This window comes from Acomys russatus, chromosome 12, assembly GCF_903995435.1.
Source record: "Acomys russatus chromosome 12, mAcoRus1.1, whole genome shotgun sequence".
Lineage (NCBI taxonomy): Eukaryota > Metazoa > Chordata > Mammalia > Rodentia > Muridae > Acomys > Acomys russatus.
The window spans coordinates 59,280,108-59,295,955 of NC_067148.1; the positions used below are offsets into that span (position 1 = coordinate 59,280,108).

The 15,848-nt window shown below is 50.6% G+C and overlaps 2 protein-coding genes across 2 annotated transcripts in view; one reads left to right on the forward strand and one right to left on the reverse strand.

The window, feature by feature from the left end:
* Positions 1 to 9,575, forward strand: part of Lpin2 (lipin 2) — a 48,829-nt gene extending 39,254 nt beyond the window's left edge. Inside the window, 13 exon segments of the mRNA XM_051153691.1 lie at positions 805 to 898; positions 1,269 to 1,338; positions 2,113 to 2,279; positions 2,438 to 2,481; positions 3,494 to 3,572; positions 4,456 to 4,600; positions 5,101 to 5,249; positions 5,828 to 5,914; positions 6,699 to 6,851; positions 7,142 to 7,256; positions 8,481 to 8,584; positions 9,432 to 9,535; positions 9,538 to 9,575. Coding sequence (XP_051009648.1) covers positions 805 to 898; positions 1,269 to 1,338; positions 2,113 to 2,279; positions 2,438 to 2,481; positions 3,494 to 3,572; positions 4,456 to 4,600; positions 5,101 to 5,249; positions 5,828 to 5,914; positions 6,699 to 6,851; positions 7,142 to 7,256; positions 8,481 to 8,584; positions 9,432 to 9,535; positions 9,538 to 9,575 — 1,349 coding nt within the window.
* A 5,596-nt stretch (positions 9,576 to 15,171) lies between these two features.
* Positions 15,172 to 15,848, reverse strand: part of Emilin2 (elastin microfibril interfacer 2) — a 44,111-nt gene continuing 43,434 nt past the window's right edge. The window contains exon 8 of the mRNA XM_051154497.1: positions 15,172 to 15,715. Coding sequence (XP_051010454.1) covers positions 15,378 to 15,715 — 338 coding nt within the window. The 3' untranslated portion in view covers positions 15,172 to 15,377. The remainder of the gene's footprint in view (positions 15,716 to 15,848) is intronic.

Here is a 15,848-nt window from a genome sequence, read left to right on the forward strand (position 1 = left end):
GCTGTGGGACAGTGGCTGTCCACTGAGTAGACCGTGCCCTTACCTTCTATCAGAGGCTTGAAAGATGTCTATCCCATGTTCTTCCAGCTGTTGCCCCCACTTCCTGTAGTTAAGATCGCTGCGGTCCTTGTGCTTCCTCCGTAAGCAGCGGACCTGCCTGATCTGCTCCTAACCCCTCCTTACTGTAGCTTAAATGACGCTGGGCCAAGTTGCCTAGATCAGCCTACATAGTCCAGGCAGATCTGGGTCCCTCAGTTTTCATGCCTCTGGCAGCTTTTATTCATTTAAAAATTAAACTTTTCCTCAGTTTGGCCACTGGCCTGTCATACCTCTTTCTAACAGGTCAGATTTCCTCCGTGACTAGCAGCACCATCACTTCAGCACTGTCCTCATGTCCTCCCCCTTCAGAGAGCAGAGACGTGAGAAAGGACTAGGAGAGCAGAGCTCCGGGACTGTCTCAACATGGCAGCAGGGGTGTTAGGAAGGACAGGCGCAGGGTGTTAGGAAGGACAGGCGCAGGGTGTTAGGAAGGACAGGTCCAGAGTGTTAGGAAAGAAAGGTGCAGGGGTGTTAAAAAAGGAAAGGGTGTTACAAAAGAAAGGGGTTGGGGTTTTAAGTTTTACTTCGATTTGGGGTTTAGTTTGCTCAAGTCCTATATATATTCAAGTGTCTTTTGATAAATATGGGAAAGCATAGCTTTTTCAAAAGCCTTTTCTAGGCCCACAAGCCCTTGAGCACCGTGCACCGTGACCATCCTGCAGGCTCTGTGCGCGCTGACCGCGCTGGCTGTCACTTGCTTTACAGAGAAATTCCTGGAGCACATCATCACATACCACGAGTTTGCAGAGAACCCTGGCCTTATCGACAACCCAAACCTCGTGATTCGGATCTATAACCGGTGAGCGCCCTTGGGTCCCTGCTAGGCCCTCTGCAGTGCTTACCTGTCACTGTGGTCCTCACTGCAAAGTCTGGGCCCTGAAAACAGTGATCCCTGTCACTGAAGCTTCAGCTCATTTCCCCCGAGTCGCTGAAACGCTGTTTTTCTGTTGTATAGATTTTTCTCAGCTTAGAGAAATTTGGTTTAAAGTAAATCTTCAAATTTTTAGTTACTTATCTCTTCATTGGAAAGAATCAGCAATTTGATGAGTTATTTTTCCACTTTTCCTCTAGTCTTTCAACCCTCCTTCTGTCTCAGTCTTCCCTCCCAGCCCTGCTTTGCTTCTGACACCCTCTGTGTAATGGTTTTGCACAATTTTTGTTTCTCATAGTTACTACAACTGGGCTTTGGCTGCTCCCATGATCCTTAGCTTGCAAGTATTCCAGAAGAGTCTACCTAAGGTGAGCGATGTGCATTTGCAACCATCTTCAGGGTCTCTGTAACCTACAACAGTCAGAAGGCTTATGCTCTGTGCCACTCGGTTCTAGGGAAGGGTTTGAGTTTAATATTTTATATCAAGGTCCAAACTGCTGTATTTGCCTACTGCAACCTAGGCAGTTACCTGGCCTGCCACTTTTCCTCATTTTTGTCAAGTATTTATACCAATTTTTGACATTGTGTAAAAATTTAGAGACACAAACTAAGAGTGCTCAGTGATAGGACGCTTTCCTAAATGTGTGGAGTCTGAGGTCAATCCCCAGTAACACAGGAGAAAGGGAAATGGCAGGTTTTACTAAATCAGTTAAAAATGGAATCAGGGAATTAAATATCTACTTCCCAGGGTGGGAAGCAGCAAGGTGTGGGTGGTGTGGTCACAGAAAGGTGACATCAGCGCAGCTGGCATGCCTGTTATATAGAACTGCCCACCAATAAGACATTTGCTTATTCAGCTTTGTGTCATAAAGGACCAAGTGTTCCAGAGATAAGAGATGAGACTTACTGTCTGTCCGCTCGCAGACCCCTCAGGTCCATGGGCCTCACCAAGCTGCCTGGAGCCTGTCATTTCAAAGGAGTGCATGCCTTTCCTTCTGAGCCACTGACAGCACTAGGCGGGTTCGGGAAGTGTGTGTAGCATCACCCATTTTACAGGAAGGCACTGTCACACAGCACAGTGGTAGTGAGGAGTCAGTGGTTTACAGCCACTCGATTATGTTGACCTGTCTGACTGTTTGTAGGCCACAGTTGAGTCCTGGGTTAAAGACAAGATGCCAAAGAAATCTGGCCGATGGTGGTTTTGGCGTAAGAGAGAAAGCATGACAAAACAGGTAATGAATCTGGCTTATTTTAAAAACAACTCTCTTTCTGCCACTCATATGAAGGTAGGCTGGCTGACAGCCTGGCAGTGACTAACCGCGGTCAGCAGCTCTGAGGCGTCACCACAGGCAATGGAGACACTTCACTTGCCAGGGTTTAGAAAGGCTGGAGGAAGCCTTGTAAGCAGTGAGGGTGCCCTGTGGACTCCAGAGCTGTGTTCTTTTTCCCTCCTGTGCTACCTCTCAGGTATGAGCAAATCAACATGCAAACACGCAGAACATCCCTCAGGTGTCAGCAAATCTACATGCAAACACGCAGAACATCCCTCAGGTGTCAGCAAATCTACATGCAAACATGCAGAACATCCCTCGGGTGTGAGCAAATCTACATGGAAACATGCAGAACATCCCTTGGGTGTGAGCAAATCTACATGCAAACACGCAGAACATCCCTCGGGTGTCAGCAAATCCACATGCAAACACGCAGAACATCCTTCGGGTGTCAGCAAATCTACATGCAAACACGCAGAACATCCCTCGGGTGTCAGCAAATCTACATGCAAACACGAAGAACATCCCTTGAGAGTCAGCAAATCTACATGCAAACATGCAGAACATCCCTCGGGTGTGAGCAAATCTACATACAAACACACAGAACATCCCTTGGGTGTGAGCAAATCTACATGCAAACACACAGAACATCTCTTTTGGCAAAGCAGAGGAGAGCAGGTTTGTCCAGAGACCCACACTCAATGAGTCTTCATTTTCAGAGCCTTCTAAAGAAGAGGGTTCTGGGAGTTTTACCTGTTGTTTTTCAGATAACAGACAGGTGTGTCCTGCTTCGCCAGAGTCATGATTATGTCGGTGTGGCCTCTGGCTGCCTGTCTCCCTTCTGCAGGGCCCAAGCAGGAGTTCAGGTGTCTCTACCAGAGACCTGGCACTGGGCCGGCTATATTTTGTGGTTTAATATACTACTCTTAAAGTTTCCTGCTAGCTCCTCAAGGTCAGAGTTTTCTCTATGTAGGCCTGGCTGTCCTGGAACTTACTATGTAGACCAAGCTGGCCTTGAACTCAGAGATACACCTGCCTCTGCCTCCCAGGGTGCTGGGTTTAAAGGCACGTGCTGCCACTGCCTGGCTTGACAGTAGCTTTTTATAAACAGCATATGATTTCCACCCTTTGGCTTCAAGTATAAAAAGTCTGAAGTTTTCTATGATGGGTTGAAGTTTTTGTTTTCTGTTGAGGACTACAGCTGAAATCTGGAGAAAACATTGTCCACTGGTGTTATCCTGCTTCTTTCTAGTTGCCAGAAGGAAGGGAAAATCTGAGGTACCCTCAACAAATGACCTGCCTTCCAGTGTTGAGGAGCCAGCCAGTGCCAGGTGGGTTTCCTGTCCTTTCTCCTCGCTCACAGCAGTTGGGCAGTTCCTGGGCTGTTAGGACAGGTCTGCTGAAGTTGTAGCTGGAAACACCTTTTCCCTGTAGAGAGACCTGACGTTCAGACGCTTGTCAGTGTCTCTGGGCAGAGAAGAACTGCCTTGCCCTGTTTACCAAACAAAATGCAGACATCAACTCCCCTACCTGCTGTGCCCATCACAGAGCCAGGTTGCTAGGAAGGGCAGAACTTGGGGAAGGGATCCTGGATATAGTCAGAACTGTTGTCCTGGTATCTCTGCTTTTCAGGGGGACAGAGGGGACATGGCAAAGCTTTGGGGGGGGGGGGGCGTTGTCCTCTCCTTTGGCCTGAGAGAGCTGAGCATGTGTCTGCTTGTGTGCTCACACCCCCAGCCCTGTTCTCATCCACACCCACACAGCAGTTCCAACCTAGGAGTTTATCTTCTAGCTCTTTCTCTTTGAAAAGGAGTGTAAAGTGAATTTACCAACTTTAGCCATATTTCCTGCCGTGTCCAGTGAGTGCCATGAGGTCTGCCTGCTCCTTTTGCTAATGATATTTTACAAGGTGCAGATACAGAAGTAACTGTCTGCCGCTTAGCAGGAGAGGAAGATGGCGGCCTCCTAAGTGTGCAATGCCAGTGCTTATGGCATAAGTAACTGGATATGTGGTGGTGGAAACAACTCTTGTCATCCTAGAAAGGGTTGATGGTATAGTGGTTTGCTTTGTTGTTTGAGAGTAGGTCTTCCTATATAGCCCAGGCTTGAACAGATTATGGACGTATGGTGCTTGTGTATTTTCTTGTCCTTACTGATAAAAGCCCTCATCAGTCAAGTACCCTGCCTCTTTGTAACTAGTTTGATGTTGGATAGACCTCCAGAAGATGACACTTCCAGTGATGAGGGGTCACAGGAGCTGGAGGAAACAGTCAGGGTTGACACCGTCTCCATGGAGACCCTGAGCCACTGTAGCACAGCTTCATATAAGAAGTCTCTCCGACTCTCCTCGGACCAGATCGTGAGTAACGTGCGGCAGAGCTGTGCTTTATAGATAACCCTCTCTAGGACAGTAGCACCCTCGGCCCTGGTGAGCAGTCAGGACTCCTCAGAGAGCCTGTGGTGGGCCTTTCCCACCGCTGCCACCTCCTCTGTGTCTGACGTGAGCTGGGGAGTGGCATCACAGAGCTGGCAGGTTGCTCTGTGAGTCCCACTTGGCACTCAGCGCAGGACCACACGCTGCCTTCTGGGGTGAGCATGCGGCTCTGGCCAGGCCAGTGACCAGCGATTCCAGGTGGGAGATAGGTTTTGTTTTGTGCAGGGCATCAGGAAATACATGGAATTGGAAAACAGTACTCAGGCAGCATGGCTTCTGTAACCATGTGACACGCTTGAGTTTGAGGTGGATGACATGCTCACACCATGAAACCACACATGCCCTGAGTTTTGTTGTAAAGCCTTTAACTCCGTTCCAAGGTATGTGTTCTCAGCTTCCTTTAAATACTATTCTTGTTATAAAAGGCGAAACTGAAGCTCCATGATGGCCCCAATGACGTCGTGTTCAGCATTACAACCCAGTACCAGGGGACCTGCCGCTGCGCGGGAACCATCTACCTGTGGGACTGGAACGACAAGGTCATCATCTCTGACATCGATGGAACGATAACCAAGTATGCTTGAGCCTCCTGGGGGCCCAGGGATGCTGTGGGCCGCGGAGGCGGGCCTCCTGGGAGGGGCAGGAATGCTGTGGGCTGGGAAGGCGGGCCTCCTGGGGGCAGGGATGCTGTGGGCTGGGGAGGCGGGCCTCCTTGGAGACAGGGATGCTGTGGGCCAGGGAGGCGGGCGGTCCTCGTGGCAGTGAGAGCAGTCCGTGGTTGAGGAGGTGGCAGAAGCACCACACCAAGGAATTTCAAAGGTAGCTTGGAAAGATTTGGCTATTTGGTCTCCAAATTCTAGTGTTCAAAGAAAACAAACTGCCATTATCTCTGAAAATAAATCATAGGTTTTCCTGTAAAACCCCATTTGGAGCACCTCGGGGTATATTATTGCAGAACTGCCTTGCAGCTGCACAGAATCAGAATGAAACCAGCTTGGTCACATTGTCCCAGCTTGGTTGTTACATTGTCCCTGCTTGGTCACATTGTCCCTGCTTGCACCCTCACTTAGTTCTCATTGGCAGCCAGCATGGAAACTATTTGGCTTTATGTGTTGAATTTCTGGTATCTGTCTATTTCTGCCCTCGTCCCAGGTCCGATGCTTTGGGACAGATTCTCCCACAGCTGGGCAAAGACTGGACTCACCAGGGCATAGCGAAGCTCTACCACTCCATCAATGAGTAAGTGCCCATCCCATACGCCCTCTGCCTCAATTTTGTTTGGACCAAGAACTAGAGAAAAATAAATTGTCCATCTGTATACACTGTGTGTTTACAGCCTGGATGTTTTTCCCTCTCTGTTTTCCAAAAGGTGTGCTTGGCATCCTACTAACACATCTCACCTGCCTTAGCTCCAGGTTCCTTATGCAGTCAGAACTGTAGTTATTTTTAGCTAGAATTTATCAGGAGAGCTGATTTTCATACCTTGATTTATTTACTGGGTAGATAGCATAGGCTTGTATAGAAAACAGTTCCTTAAGGGAAAACTAGCCATCCTTTTTGGCATCCTTGCATGACTGTCCCACTGATCTGGAGATGCACAGTGCCATCTTCAGCATGAGTCAACAGTATCACAATAACGAAAATCAAAATATGTCTGTTGCTTGGGTGTAATTTTATTCCCTGCCCTACAGAATGGTGTGTGTCCTACAAAGTGTTCTTTAAAATAAGACCGTGTGGATAGTTCCTTCACAACAAATACCATAAAGATAGTCCAGTTTTGTCCTGAACTAGGTGCAGTATGTATTCTGTCAGTGCTTTGCAGTTTAACATAATTCATTTTTGCATATGCCTCTCTTTTTTTCCATGGTGTCTAACCCTACCTGGTTTCTTCTCAGTTCAATAATTTGATTTTCAAAGTAAATGAGAGGAATTTGATTTAGATCTGATAAAAGAAAAAAAAAAAGTCTTTTCTTTATCCAGCAGATGTAGCTAACCAGGTGTATGCACGTGTGTTTGTGTTTAGAAACGGTTACAAGTTTCTGTACTGCTCAGCTCGGGCCATTGGCATGGCCGACATGACCCGAGGTTATCTTCACTGGGTCAATGACAAGGGCACGATCTTGCCCCGAGGCCCTCTGATGCTGTCTCCCAGCAGCCTGTTCTCTGCCTTCCACAGGTATCTTTCCAGTGGGTGTGCTGGGGGGCGGTGAGCTCAGCGCCCAGTGGAGTGTGTGGAGAGAACTCTGACTGGGCCCCCCAGGCTGTGGCGTGCTCAGGGTTGCTGCAGTGTGTGTTTCCACAAGTGTTGTCACTCAAATACCCTGTCATGAGACTGACTAGGAAGAAGGCTGACAGTGTGTAAGCATTGAGGACAAGGGTTGCCTGTGAACATGAACAGCTTTCCAAGAACAGACTCTAGTATAAGCTGCCATTTTGATTTTGATTATTTTATCTTTTCTTCTTTAGGGAAGTGATAGAAAAGAAACCAGAGAAGTTCAAAATTGAGTGTCTGAATGATATTAAGAACTTGTTTGCCCCGTCCAAGCAGCCCTTCTATGCTGCCTTCGGAAACCGTCCCAACGTAAGTGTGTCTGGAGTGTGTGCTGGATTCTGTGTGAGCGAAGTTCAAGGAGAGGTTCACTTTAGGGCAGGCATAGCCATGCCATAGTTCTCAAGCCGTGTTCATAAGCAGAGTAAAATGGCTGTTGTGCCAGTGGGGTTACCCTGCACCCCAGAACTGGAGTGAGCCTCGAGCCTTGCACATTCGAGGCCTGTTGCCCACCATCCAGCCTCGTCGTCTCAAACCCTTGTGCCCTTTTAAAACTATTTTTTAAAACTATTTTGTGTGTCTGAGTGCCTTGCATGTGTGTGTGTGTGTGTGTGTGTGTGTGTGTGTGTGTGTGTGTGTGTGTGTGTGTACACACCACATGGTGCATGCCTGTTGTCTGGAAGCCAGAAGAAGCATCAGGTGTCCTGGAACTGCAGTTAGGCTAGACTTGAGGCACCATATGGCTGTTAGAAATGGAACCCAGGTCCTTCTGCAGGAGCATCACGGGCTCCTGACAATGCGCCATCTCTCCAGTCCTTTTTGAACTTTATTTGTTGAGACAGGATTTCCGTGAGCCGCCCAGGCTGCCCTTGACCTCGTTCTGCAGCACCGGGAGCCTCTGAGCTTTGACGTCTTGCCTCGGCTGCCTGAGGTTCATGCTAGAGGCCAGGCTTACTCAAATTCCCTAGCAGTTGGGGAAGTCCTTCAGTTCCCTGTTGGCCCCGAGATGGTAGGCAGAAGGATACTCCCTCCGCCCCCCAGTTTGAAGATTTGCTCTGCCTTAACTCTCACTCAGCGGCTCTCAGCCTCCCTAACGCTGCGACCTTTTAAATACAGTTCCTCATGTTGTGATGACCCCAACTATAGATTATTTTCATTGTTACTTCATAACTGTAATTCTGATACTGTTATGAATCGTATGTAAATATCTTGATCTGCAGGATATCTTCTTAGATATGACCCCTGTGAAAGGTCGTTTGACTCCCAAAGGCATCAAGACCCACAGCTTGAGAACCACTGTTGTCACTGGTTCTGAGCCAGGCCCCTGAGTCCAGCCCTTGCTCTTCCTTGCTGGTCCTCACCCTGCCTTTTGCACTGCGTCCTGGTGGGGTGTGTCTGTATCTTGGGCACACTAAAGGTGTTGCTGCCATCTCCTGACTCCCTGTGCGCTCTGGTTTGTCTAAAGACTTCCACTCCTGAGTTGATGCAGTAGTTCTGGCTTATGGGGAACCAGCTAAGTTTTCATTTCTTTTGCAGGATGTCTATGCTTACACACAAGTCGGAGTTCCAGACTGTAGGATATTCACTGTGAATCCAAAGGGTGAATTAATACAGGAAAGGACCAAAGGAAACAAGTCATCGTAAGTGCGCTCAGGATGCCAGCATCCTGCAGCTGAGGACAAATAAGAACCAAGACACGCCCTGTTGTGGGTGGGTGGTCTGCCTTCTGGTACTCAGGAGAGGGTGAGAAGGTGTCCCAGCCCTGAGGGACAGTGTCCCAAGGGTATCCCAGGTATGGGAGCCTAGGAACCTCACAGCTCTGGGGTGGGACAGTGTCCCAAAGGTATCTGAGGCTCTGGAGCCCAGAAACCTCACAGTTCTGAGAGGAGGCTTCCTCAACAGAGGTGTTGCATGTCTGAGGCAGGAATAGTCGGCTGAGGCAGGAATAGTCACCATGAAAAGCTCTGCTGAGGAGCCGCCATTTTGTCTGTCTCCACAGCCCCAGGGCTGGAAGGAGGACTGGCAGAGAGTCACTTTAAAAAAAAAAAAAAATAGTGGCCCAATGCTCATGGGCTAGACACATTAGCTCTTGGGGGTGGTGATACAGTGGGCCAAAGGACAAGGATGGCGCTCCCCACAGCTTGGGGAAGGTACCCTGTCACAGGACTGGGGGAGGGTGGCAGTGTGTAGCTGAAGCAGCAGGCTACCACAGCTGGGGGAGGGACTGCCACAGCTTTGGGGCTTTGATCTAGTGACTCTGGGGGAGATCCCAGCAGGCCCAGCCTGAGGAGCAAAGCTAAGCCTCTTTGAGTGCTTTTCCCTGTGGACAGCAGCTTAAGGACTCTGTTTATGACATGTGTGTAGAAGGCAGCCTGGACCCTGTGGTGGGCAGCCCCCTTTCAGGCTGCGGGGCAGCTTAACAGCCCATGGTCTTGTGTGATGGCAGTTGTGACATCACCGCTGTGTCTCTTCCCCAACCCCTTCCAGGTACCACAGGCTGAGTGAGCTGGTGGAGCACGTGTTTCCGCTCCTCAGCAAGGAGCAGAGCTCGGCCTTCCCCTGCCCGGAGTTCAGCTCCTTCTGCTACTGGAGAGGCCCATCCCTGCCGTGGACCTGGACGACCTGGCGTGAACAGGGCCTTCGTGGTGGGGGGCAGGTGGGGGCACTGTCACTCGCCTCCCCGCAGAGAGAGTCACAGGACCTCTTACAGACGAAGACCCAGGGTCTGGCAGTCAGGAACCTGCTCTCCACCACAGGCACAGGATCCCCTAAGTTGCCACTGCCGCCCTCCTTCAGCTCCCAGGCCAACACTGAGCACCTGGACAGAGAATTAAGGGGGCTCAGCCCAAGTTAGGCGCCTGTGCTCACAACGTGTGGGTCCGCACGTGCTTCCGGTGGAGCTGTGAGCTGGGCGCTGCTCGACTGCATAATTTAAAAAGGAAGAAATCAGAAACTGAAAACGACTGGACCAGCATATTATTGCACAAAGTAAAGAGGCAGACTTTCCACTGGTCAGTTGAGATCGTTTCTCTCTATAACCAGGGCTTTCTCCAGAGGTCCGGTTAGCATTGCCGGCTGTGTGTACTGTCCTCCTCGGGACACCTCCGCTCTGGGACACTGAGTAGGACAACGGCACCAGCGTGGGCGTTTGGAGGGAACACACCTGCATCCTCCTCGCCTCGCCTGTCCCTGTGCACACTGAGAAAGAAGCCTTTCCAGTTGCCATCCTGACCGCGGCAGAAGGACAGACGCATACTTTATGTCTAGAGCAATGGTGAGGAGTTGGTATAAAGCACAGACAAGGTGACGCCACCCTCAGAGACATTTAGAAAGGCAGTTGCACTTGGTCCTGAAAGCAGCCCTGTCCTCTGGCCCTTTGGGTAGGTATTTCAGGACAGGATTGCTGAAATTCTGGGCTTCAGCTCTGCCAAGGAAAAAGCCTTCGGCTAGTGGCGTTGACCAGCCATTTGGATTCCAGCCATGTAATGAAGTCCAGAGGCACTGAGGGGGTCACGATGTGCCTGCTGAGGACCAGTGTCTCCGCAGCAGCTGCAGCCCATCACTCTGACTCATGCAGCTGAGAGTGCAGACGAGGCCTCGTTCGGATGCGGGTACCCCTGCGCTTCCTTGGCAGCATCATACACTGGTGTAGCTGAGCGCTCTTGTCAAGTGTTGGGACGGATGACACCAGGGAGAACTGTGTCCTCACTCTCTAGAGCTTGTGAGGAGCTGGGTGTGGACAGTCACTGCAGCGCCAACATGAGGAAAGTGTTGGAGGAAGGCGTGCACACACCTGCACTGGGAAGATGGAAGCGGAGGCTTCTGAGCAGAGGGAGCTGCAGTTAGAGATGGCCTGGCTTCCATCTCGGCATGCCCCTGCGGTTGGATGACCAGCCTTACATGTTTTAGTTTGCCTCAACCAGAATAACCCTCAGGTAGAATTGGTTGAAAAGGGTGGTTATTTTCCAGATTGGAGAGTTGGGGGTCCCTGCCTCACTTAGTATTGCAGTTGAATGCAGAGACCATGGTAAGAATTCTGAATAAAAGAAAAGGACCCTTGGAAACATCGTTCTTAGTGGCACACCTGGAGGCACAGGCTCCCAGGGCAGGGGCAGCACAGGCCACATAGTGCTGGTGTCCTGTGAGGGGTTCCCGCCTCCTTCAGAGCTGTTGCATTAGGCAGTAGTAGGGAAGTGCAGTTGTGTTTATGTGAAGTCAGTCGCTGCCAAAGCCGCTGCGTGGCACCCAGTGATGCAGCACCCTCCGCGTAGGGGGAGCAAGGAGGGTTGTGTGCACTTAACCTGAGCTTAGCAGGATCTCTGTGGTACAGAAAACTTACCAGGCTTCCTCCTCAGAGCACTTCTGTTGTCCTTTAGGGAGGTTTTTGCCTAGGTGGTCGGTTTCCTTTTCCTGACACTTTTCTTTGGACACATGGGCCTGTACTGAGGGGGGCTGACCCTTCTGCCCCAGTGTCCGTTAGCCCTATACTTGTCACTGCAGAGTGGTCAGTGGGTACTTAGGCTAATGAATGTAACTCTTCTTCCTTATTTAAAGGAGTCTTCTTGCTAAACGTAGATGATTACCATTACTGTAGTGCTATGAAGTATTAGGTTTGTGCTGAAAATCCATTGCCATTTGTTACAAATGACATTTGTTCTTTCTGTGAAAGAGAGATGCCCTCAAGTGTGTTTGCACACAAACCCTTAGATGGCTGGTTGCAGTATCACCCTTGTCTTCACTGACAAGGGACACTACCGGCAGAGTAGCCACTGAGTCATTCTGCCAGTTGCTGCATCAGTGAAATACCCCCTTCTGTCTTTCCAGTTCAGTCTAATGTAGTGTTTGCTTTGATGTGGGTGGTTGAACCTTGCACTGCTGTGGAGTTGGCGGCTGTGTAGGAGGTACACGTGGCCTAGCGCGTGCACACGTAGCCCTGGGATCAGCACTGCATTTCCTGTGGTCTCACCCACCTGCATAGTCAGCGGGAAGTGTGCTGCCGTGGCCCAGAACAAAGGCTGCTAAGAATCGCAGAGCAGAACGGACCGAGCCGAGCAGGAGGGGAGACGCTGAGAGCCCAGCATCGCGGCAGCAGAAACGGTTAAGGCAGCATGTTCAGCCTAAGCTCTGGGAAGCCTTGTTTCCATGTCTGAAAGCATGCTGGAATTTATGTAAAACCAGGTGAAGTAAGTGCTCCTTCCAGGTGAAAGCTTGTGTTTTTGACCTGAAGAAAAAGCTTTCCCTGTTAATCAGTAGCAGATGAAGTGTGGATTGTTAGCAGAGTCACCGAGCAGCTCTAAGTGACTGGAAACGTGTGTGCATCCCTGCAGTGACGGTGAGACGTCTTCAGGTAAATGGCTCATATTCTGGTGCAGTGTTTGATGTTCACAACAAAATGTTACAATAATAAATTAACAAACTGAGTGCATTGGGCTCCTTCCTTCGGGGGCCATTTGACTGCGGTGGTTAGTGCTGGGTATGTGTGACCTGCTGTCCAGGAGAAGTGAAGCTCCATCCACAGGAACTCGTGTCTCTGCCTTGGTGGGCTCTGTCGAGAAGCGACTCATCCATACGGCTTTTGTCTTAGAGTCTGGTTACCACACCAGCCTTTCAGAGTCTTCTGTGAAGGGCCAGGCGTGGTGGTGGCGCACACCTTTAATCCAGGACTGGGAGGAGAGGCAGGCGGATCACTTGAGTTCGAGGCCTGCCTGGTCGACAAAGTGGGCCAGGACAACCAAGGCTAACACAGGAGACCCTGTCTCGAAAAAAAAAACAAAAACAAACACAGCAGAAAAACCAAACCAGAGTCTTCTGTGAGTCCTTCTCAGCCTCTAACTTCCACCCGGGTTAAGCCCTTCCTGGGGTATGTGGCAACTAACAGACCAGGTTAGCAGGTGGGTGTGCTGCTGATCACAATCCCACATCATGTAGGTGATGTGACAAGTGTCCCAGCATCCCTCAGATCGCTGGGCAGCAGACACACATCCTGTAGTGAAAACATTGTGTTTGCTGCTTTCCTCTGATGAAAGGCTGGGTGACAGAGACCTCGGGTCTTTGGTGTGTAGTAGTCCTAGAAAGGGTCTAGTTACAGAGAAAATGGGTTTTTCCTCCAGATGGTTTTAAGTGCTGAGAGAGACGACCAGGCATCACTGTGTGAGTGCAGAGGACCCTGCAGAGTGGCAGCCCTTACCCTTGCATGTGCACCTGCATGTGTGCACAAGGAAAGCATAGATGTGTGTGTATAGAAAGTGGTGGTGTCCAGACAAAGCCATTCTTGAGACCCATAGAATAGGCCTGGATTAGAGGTGTCCACTTCCCTGTCATGCTGCGGATACCGTGTGGGGAACAAGAACAGTCATCCTGGGAAGGCTGGCGTGTACTGCTGTGGAAATGATTTAAAGTACACCTAGGACACCCCTCACACCTCCCGTGCCGTGGCCGTCATTCACATAGTGCCGTTTGGTGGTGGTACCGTGTCAGCAAAATGTTCAGTTTTTACTAAGTACTGCCTTTTTCTCAGTAACCAACAGCTCCTTGACTTCAGAAGTTGTACCCTGAACTTGGTGGCCCTGTTCTGAGTGCCAGTCACCCCTGCTTCTTGGGAGGACTGCTTGAGACCAAACAGGGTGACGTAACAAGACTGTGTCAAACTTTGTAAGAGTCATCAAAAACCTTTAGCCTGAGTAAGTACATAAACTCAGTTTATCCCTCTGACTTATAAGCACATGAGTGATGTGGCAACTCAGTGGGTGGCTCCCCAGACAAACCCTGCCTCTCCAATTGAAGAAAAGGTCGGTGCTCCCTCAAAGCCTCTAAGCCTGCCTCCTGCAGTGAGCAGCACGCTGCTGTGGTGGTTGACCTGCTGGACAGAAGCCTGAGTGCACCTTGCCAGCAGAGGAGACCTAAGAGTGGGGGTACAGTAGCCGTGCGGTGTCAGGTGCTCCGTCCAGCCGCTGAGCACTAGCACTGAGTCAGGAGGTGCAGTGGCTGTGCAGCGTGAAGTGCTCCCTCAGCCGCTGAGCGCTGGCACTGAGTCAGGAGGTGCAGTGGCTGTGCAGCGTGAGGTGCTCCCTCAGCCGCTGAGCGCTGCCACTGAGTCAGGTCTTCCAAGAAGACTGAGGGGAAAGGGTAGGAGTACATGCGTGAGCCAGTTGGGTTTTCCTAAAAGACTGCTACTTGGGGTTTTTCCGTGAGTCGTTTCTAGGGCAGGCGAGGGTACTCTGACCTCTGCAGCCAGCTGTAGAAACAGTGAAACTCTTAAAATGTGTGGTCCATGGCCATCCTTCCAGACATCAGTGATTTTTTTTTTTTTTTCAGCCCTTGAATCCCAACTTATTTTTACTGCCTTAGCCTCTTCTGCCAACTGTTAAGAGCAAAACCCTGTCTGCACCTTTCTACTAGGGACCTGCCAGAGTTGCCCTTTCCCACCAGTTGTGCCTGACCAGGTTTTTCCCCAAACCTCATTAGTAAAAAGCCTCCCTGAGCTAAGTGTGCCGTGTGCCTATAGCTTTGTGGGGCTGCTGGCAAAGGGTGATTGTGTGAGGCCTCGTAGACCCAAATAGGCTTGTCTTCTCAGATGATCTCAGTTTCCAGTCAGCCATCCGTTTTATATTGGGCCTCTTGTTGCTTAGGAACCAGAGTTCATAGTGCTGCTGTCTCTGCCAGTGAGCTACGCAGGGAAGCAACGGGAAGCCAGGCTCATTAGCCTGAACTAACCACTTCCCATAACAGCCCCTCTCCAGCTACAGGACCATGGTAGGCCCTGGCCTTGAAGGACAGACGTCTTTACCAAAGCCTAAACGTCCACAGCCTGGGACCTGGCACGTATGCGACTAATTTATACAGCCATAAAAAGTGCTCCAGTTTGTTTTCCCCCCCAATAACTCCGTAGATCACCGGGGACAGAAGAGGAACAGTGACTTAGACCTCTTTATTGATGCTCCCTGTCTTTGCACTTATATCGTACACGTCATTTAAGGAGCCCACGTTTCATAAATAATGTCTGTTGCATCCCTCTTGGTAGCAGGGCCCAGGTGAGCAGAGATGAGTCCCAGACCGTAACGGCCACATCAGCACATCAGTGTCTAGAGCCGTCTCTGTGCAGTGTAGAGAGGCACATCCACTGCATGTTCTCCAGCCGCGCTGGGCTCGGCCCGTGTGGGAGCAGCAAGAGCCTCTCCACAGGTAGCACCAAGTAGGCCCCACCCAGGAGTCTTGAGCCGGACTGGAGGAGTGGCAGCACAGGAGAAGCCAGCTTCCAGCTGAGGGGACTTAGAGTGACAGAAAAACGGGCCACATTAGCCATATGTCACTTCCGTGGCAGTCTCTACAATGAGGTGAGGCCTTTATCCTGGGAGCAGGTGGAGTGTGCACAGCGGACTAGATCAGTGCTTCAGTTACGTGAACAACACATTAAAGCTTTGGAGTTTCTACAACCTAGAGGTGGGAAAGGAAAGGATACAAGAACATGCCACTAAAGGTGGAATACATTTCATCAAAGTCCGTGTGAGCCAATCTGCCCCCGGTCACCACCACATTGACCCCATCTCCTGCCTTCAAGTGCACAATGAGGTGGAAGGCGCCTGGGCCCCCACAGGTATGCACAGCCCCAGGAGGATGGTGGTACTCCAGGGACTCTCTCCTATACCCAGCTGTGTGCAGCTGGGCAACGCTGGCATTGGAAACAGACAGGACAGCTTCCACGTAGGCATCCCTCTCAGGGGTGAGGGTGGCTGTGATCAGGTAGCGCCCATCATATGGTGCCGTGAAGAGCCCTAGGAAGAGGCAAGCAGACAGGTGAGCTGATATGGTGCCTTTACCGCCCATGCCCTGGGCTGTAGACGAACTTGGACCCATCCCACACAAGCCCACTTCAGGGTGCCTTTAATGGCTCCTGGGTTTTAGCGC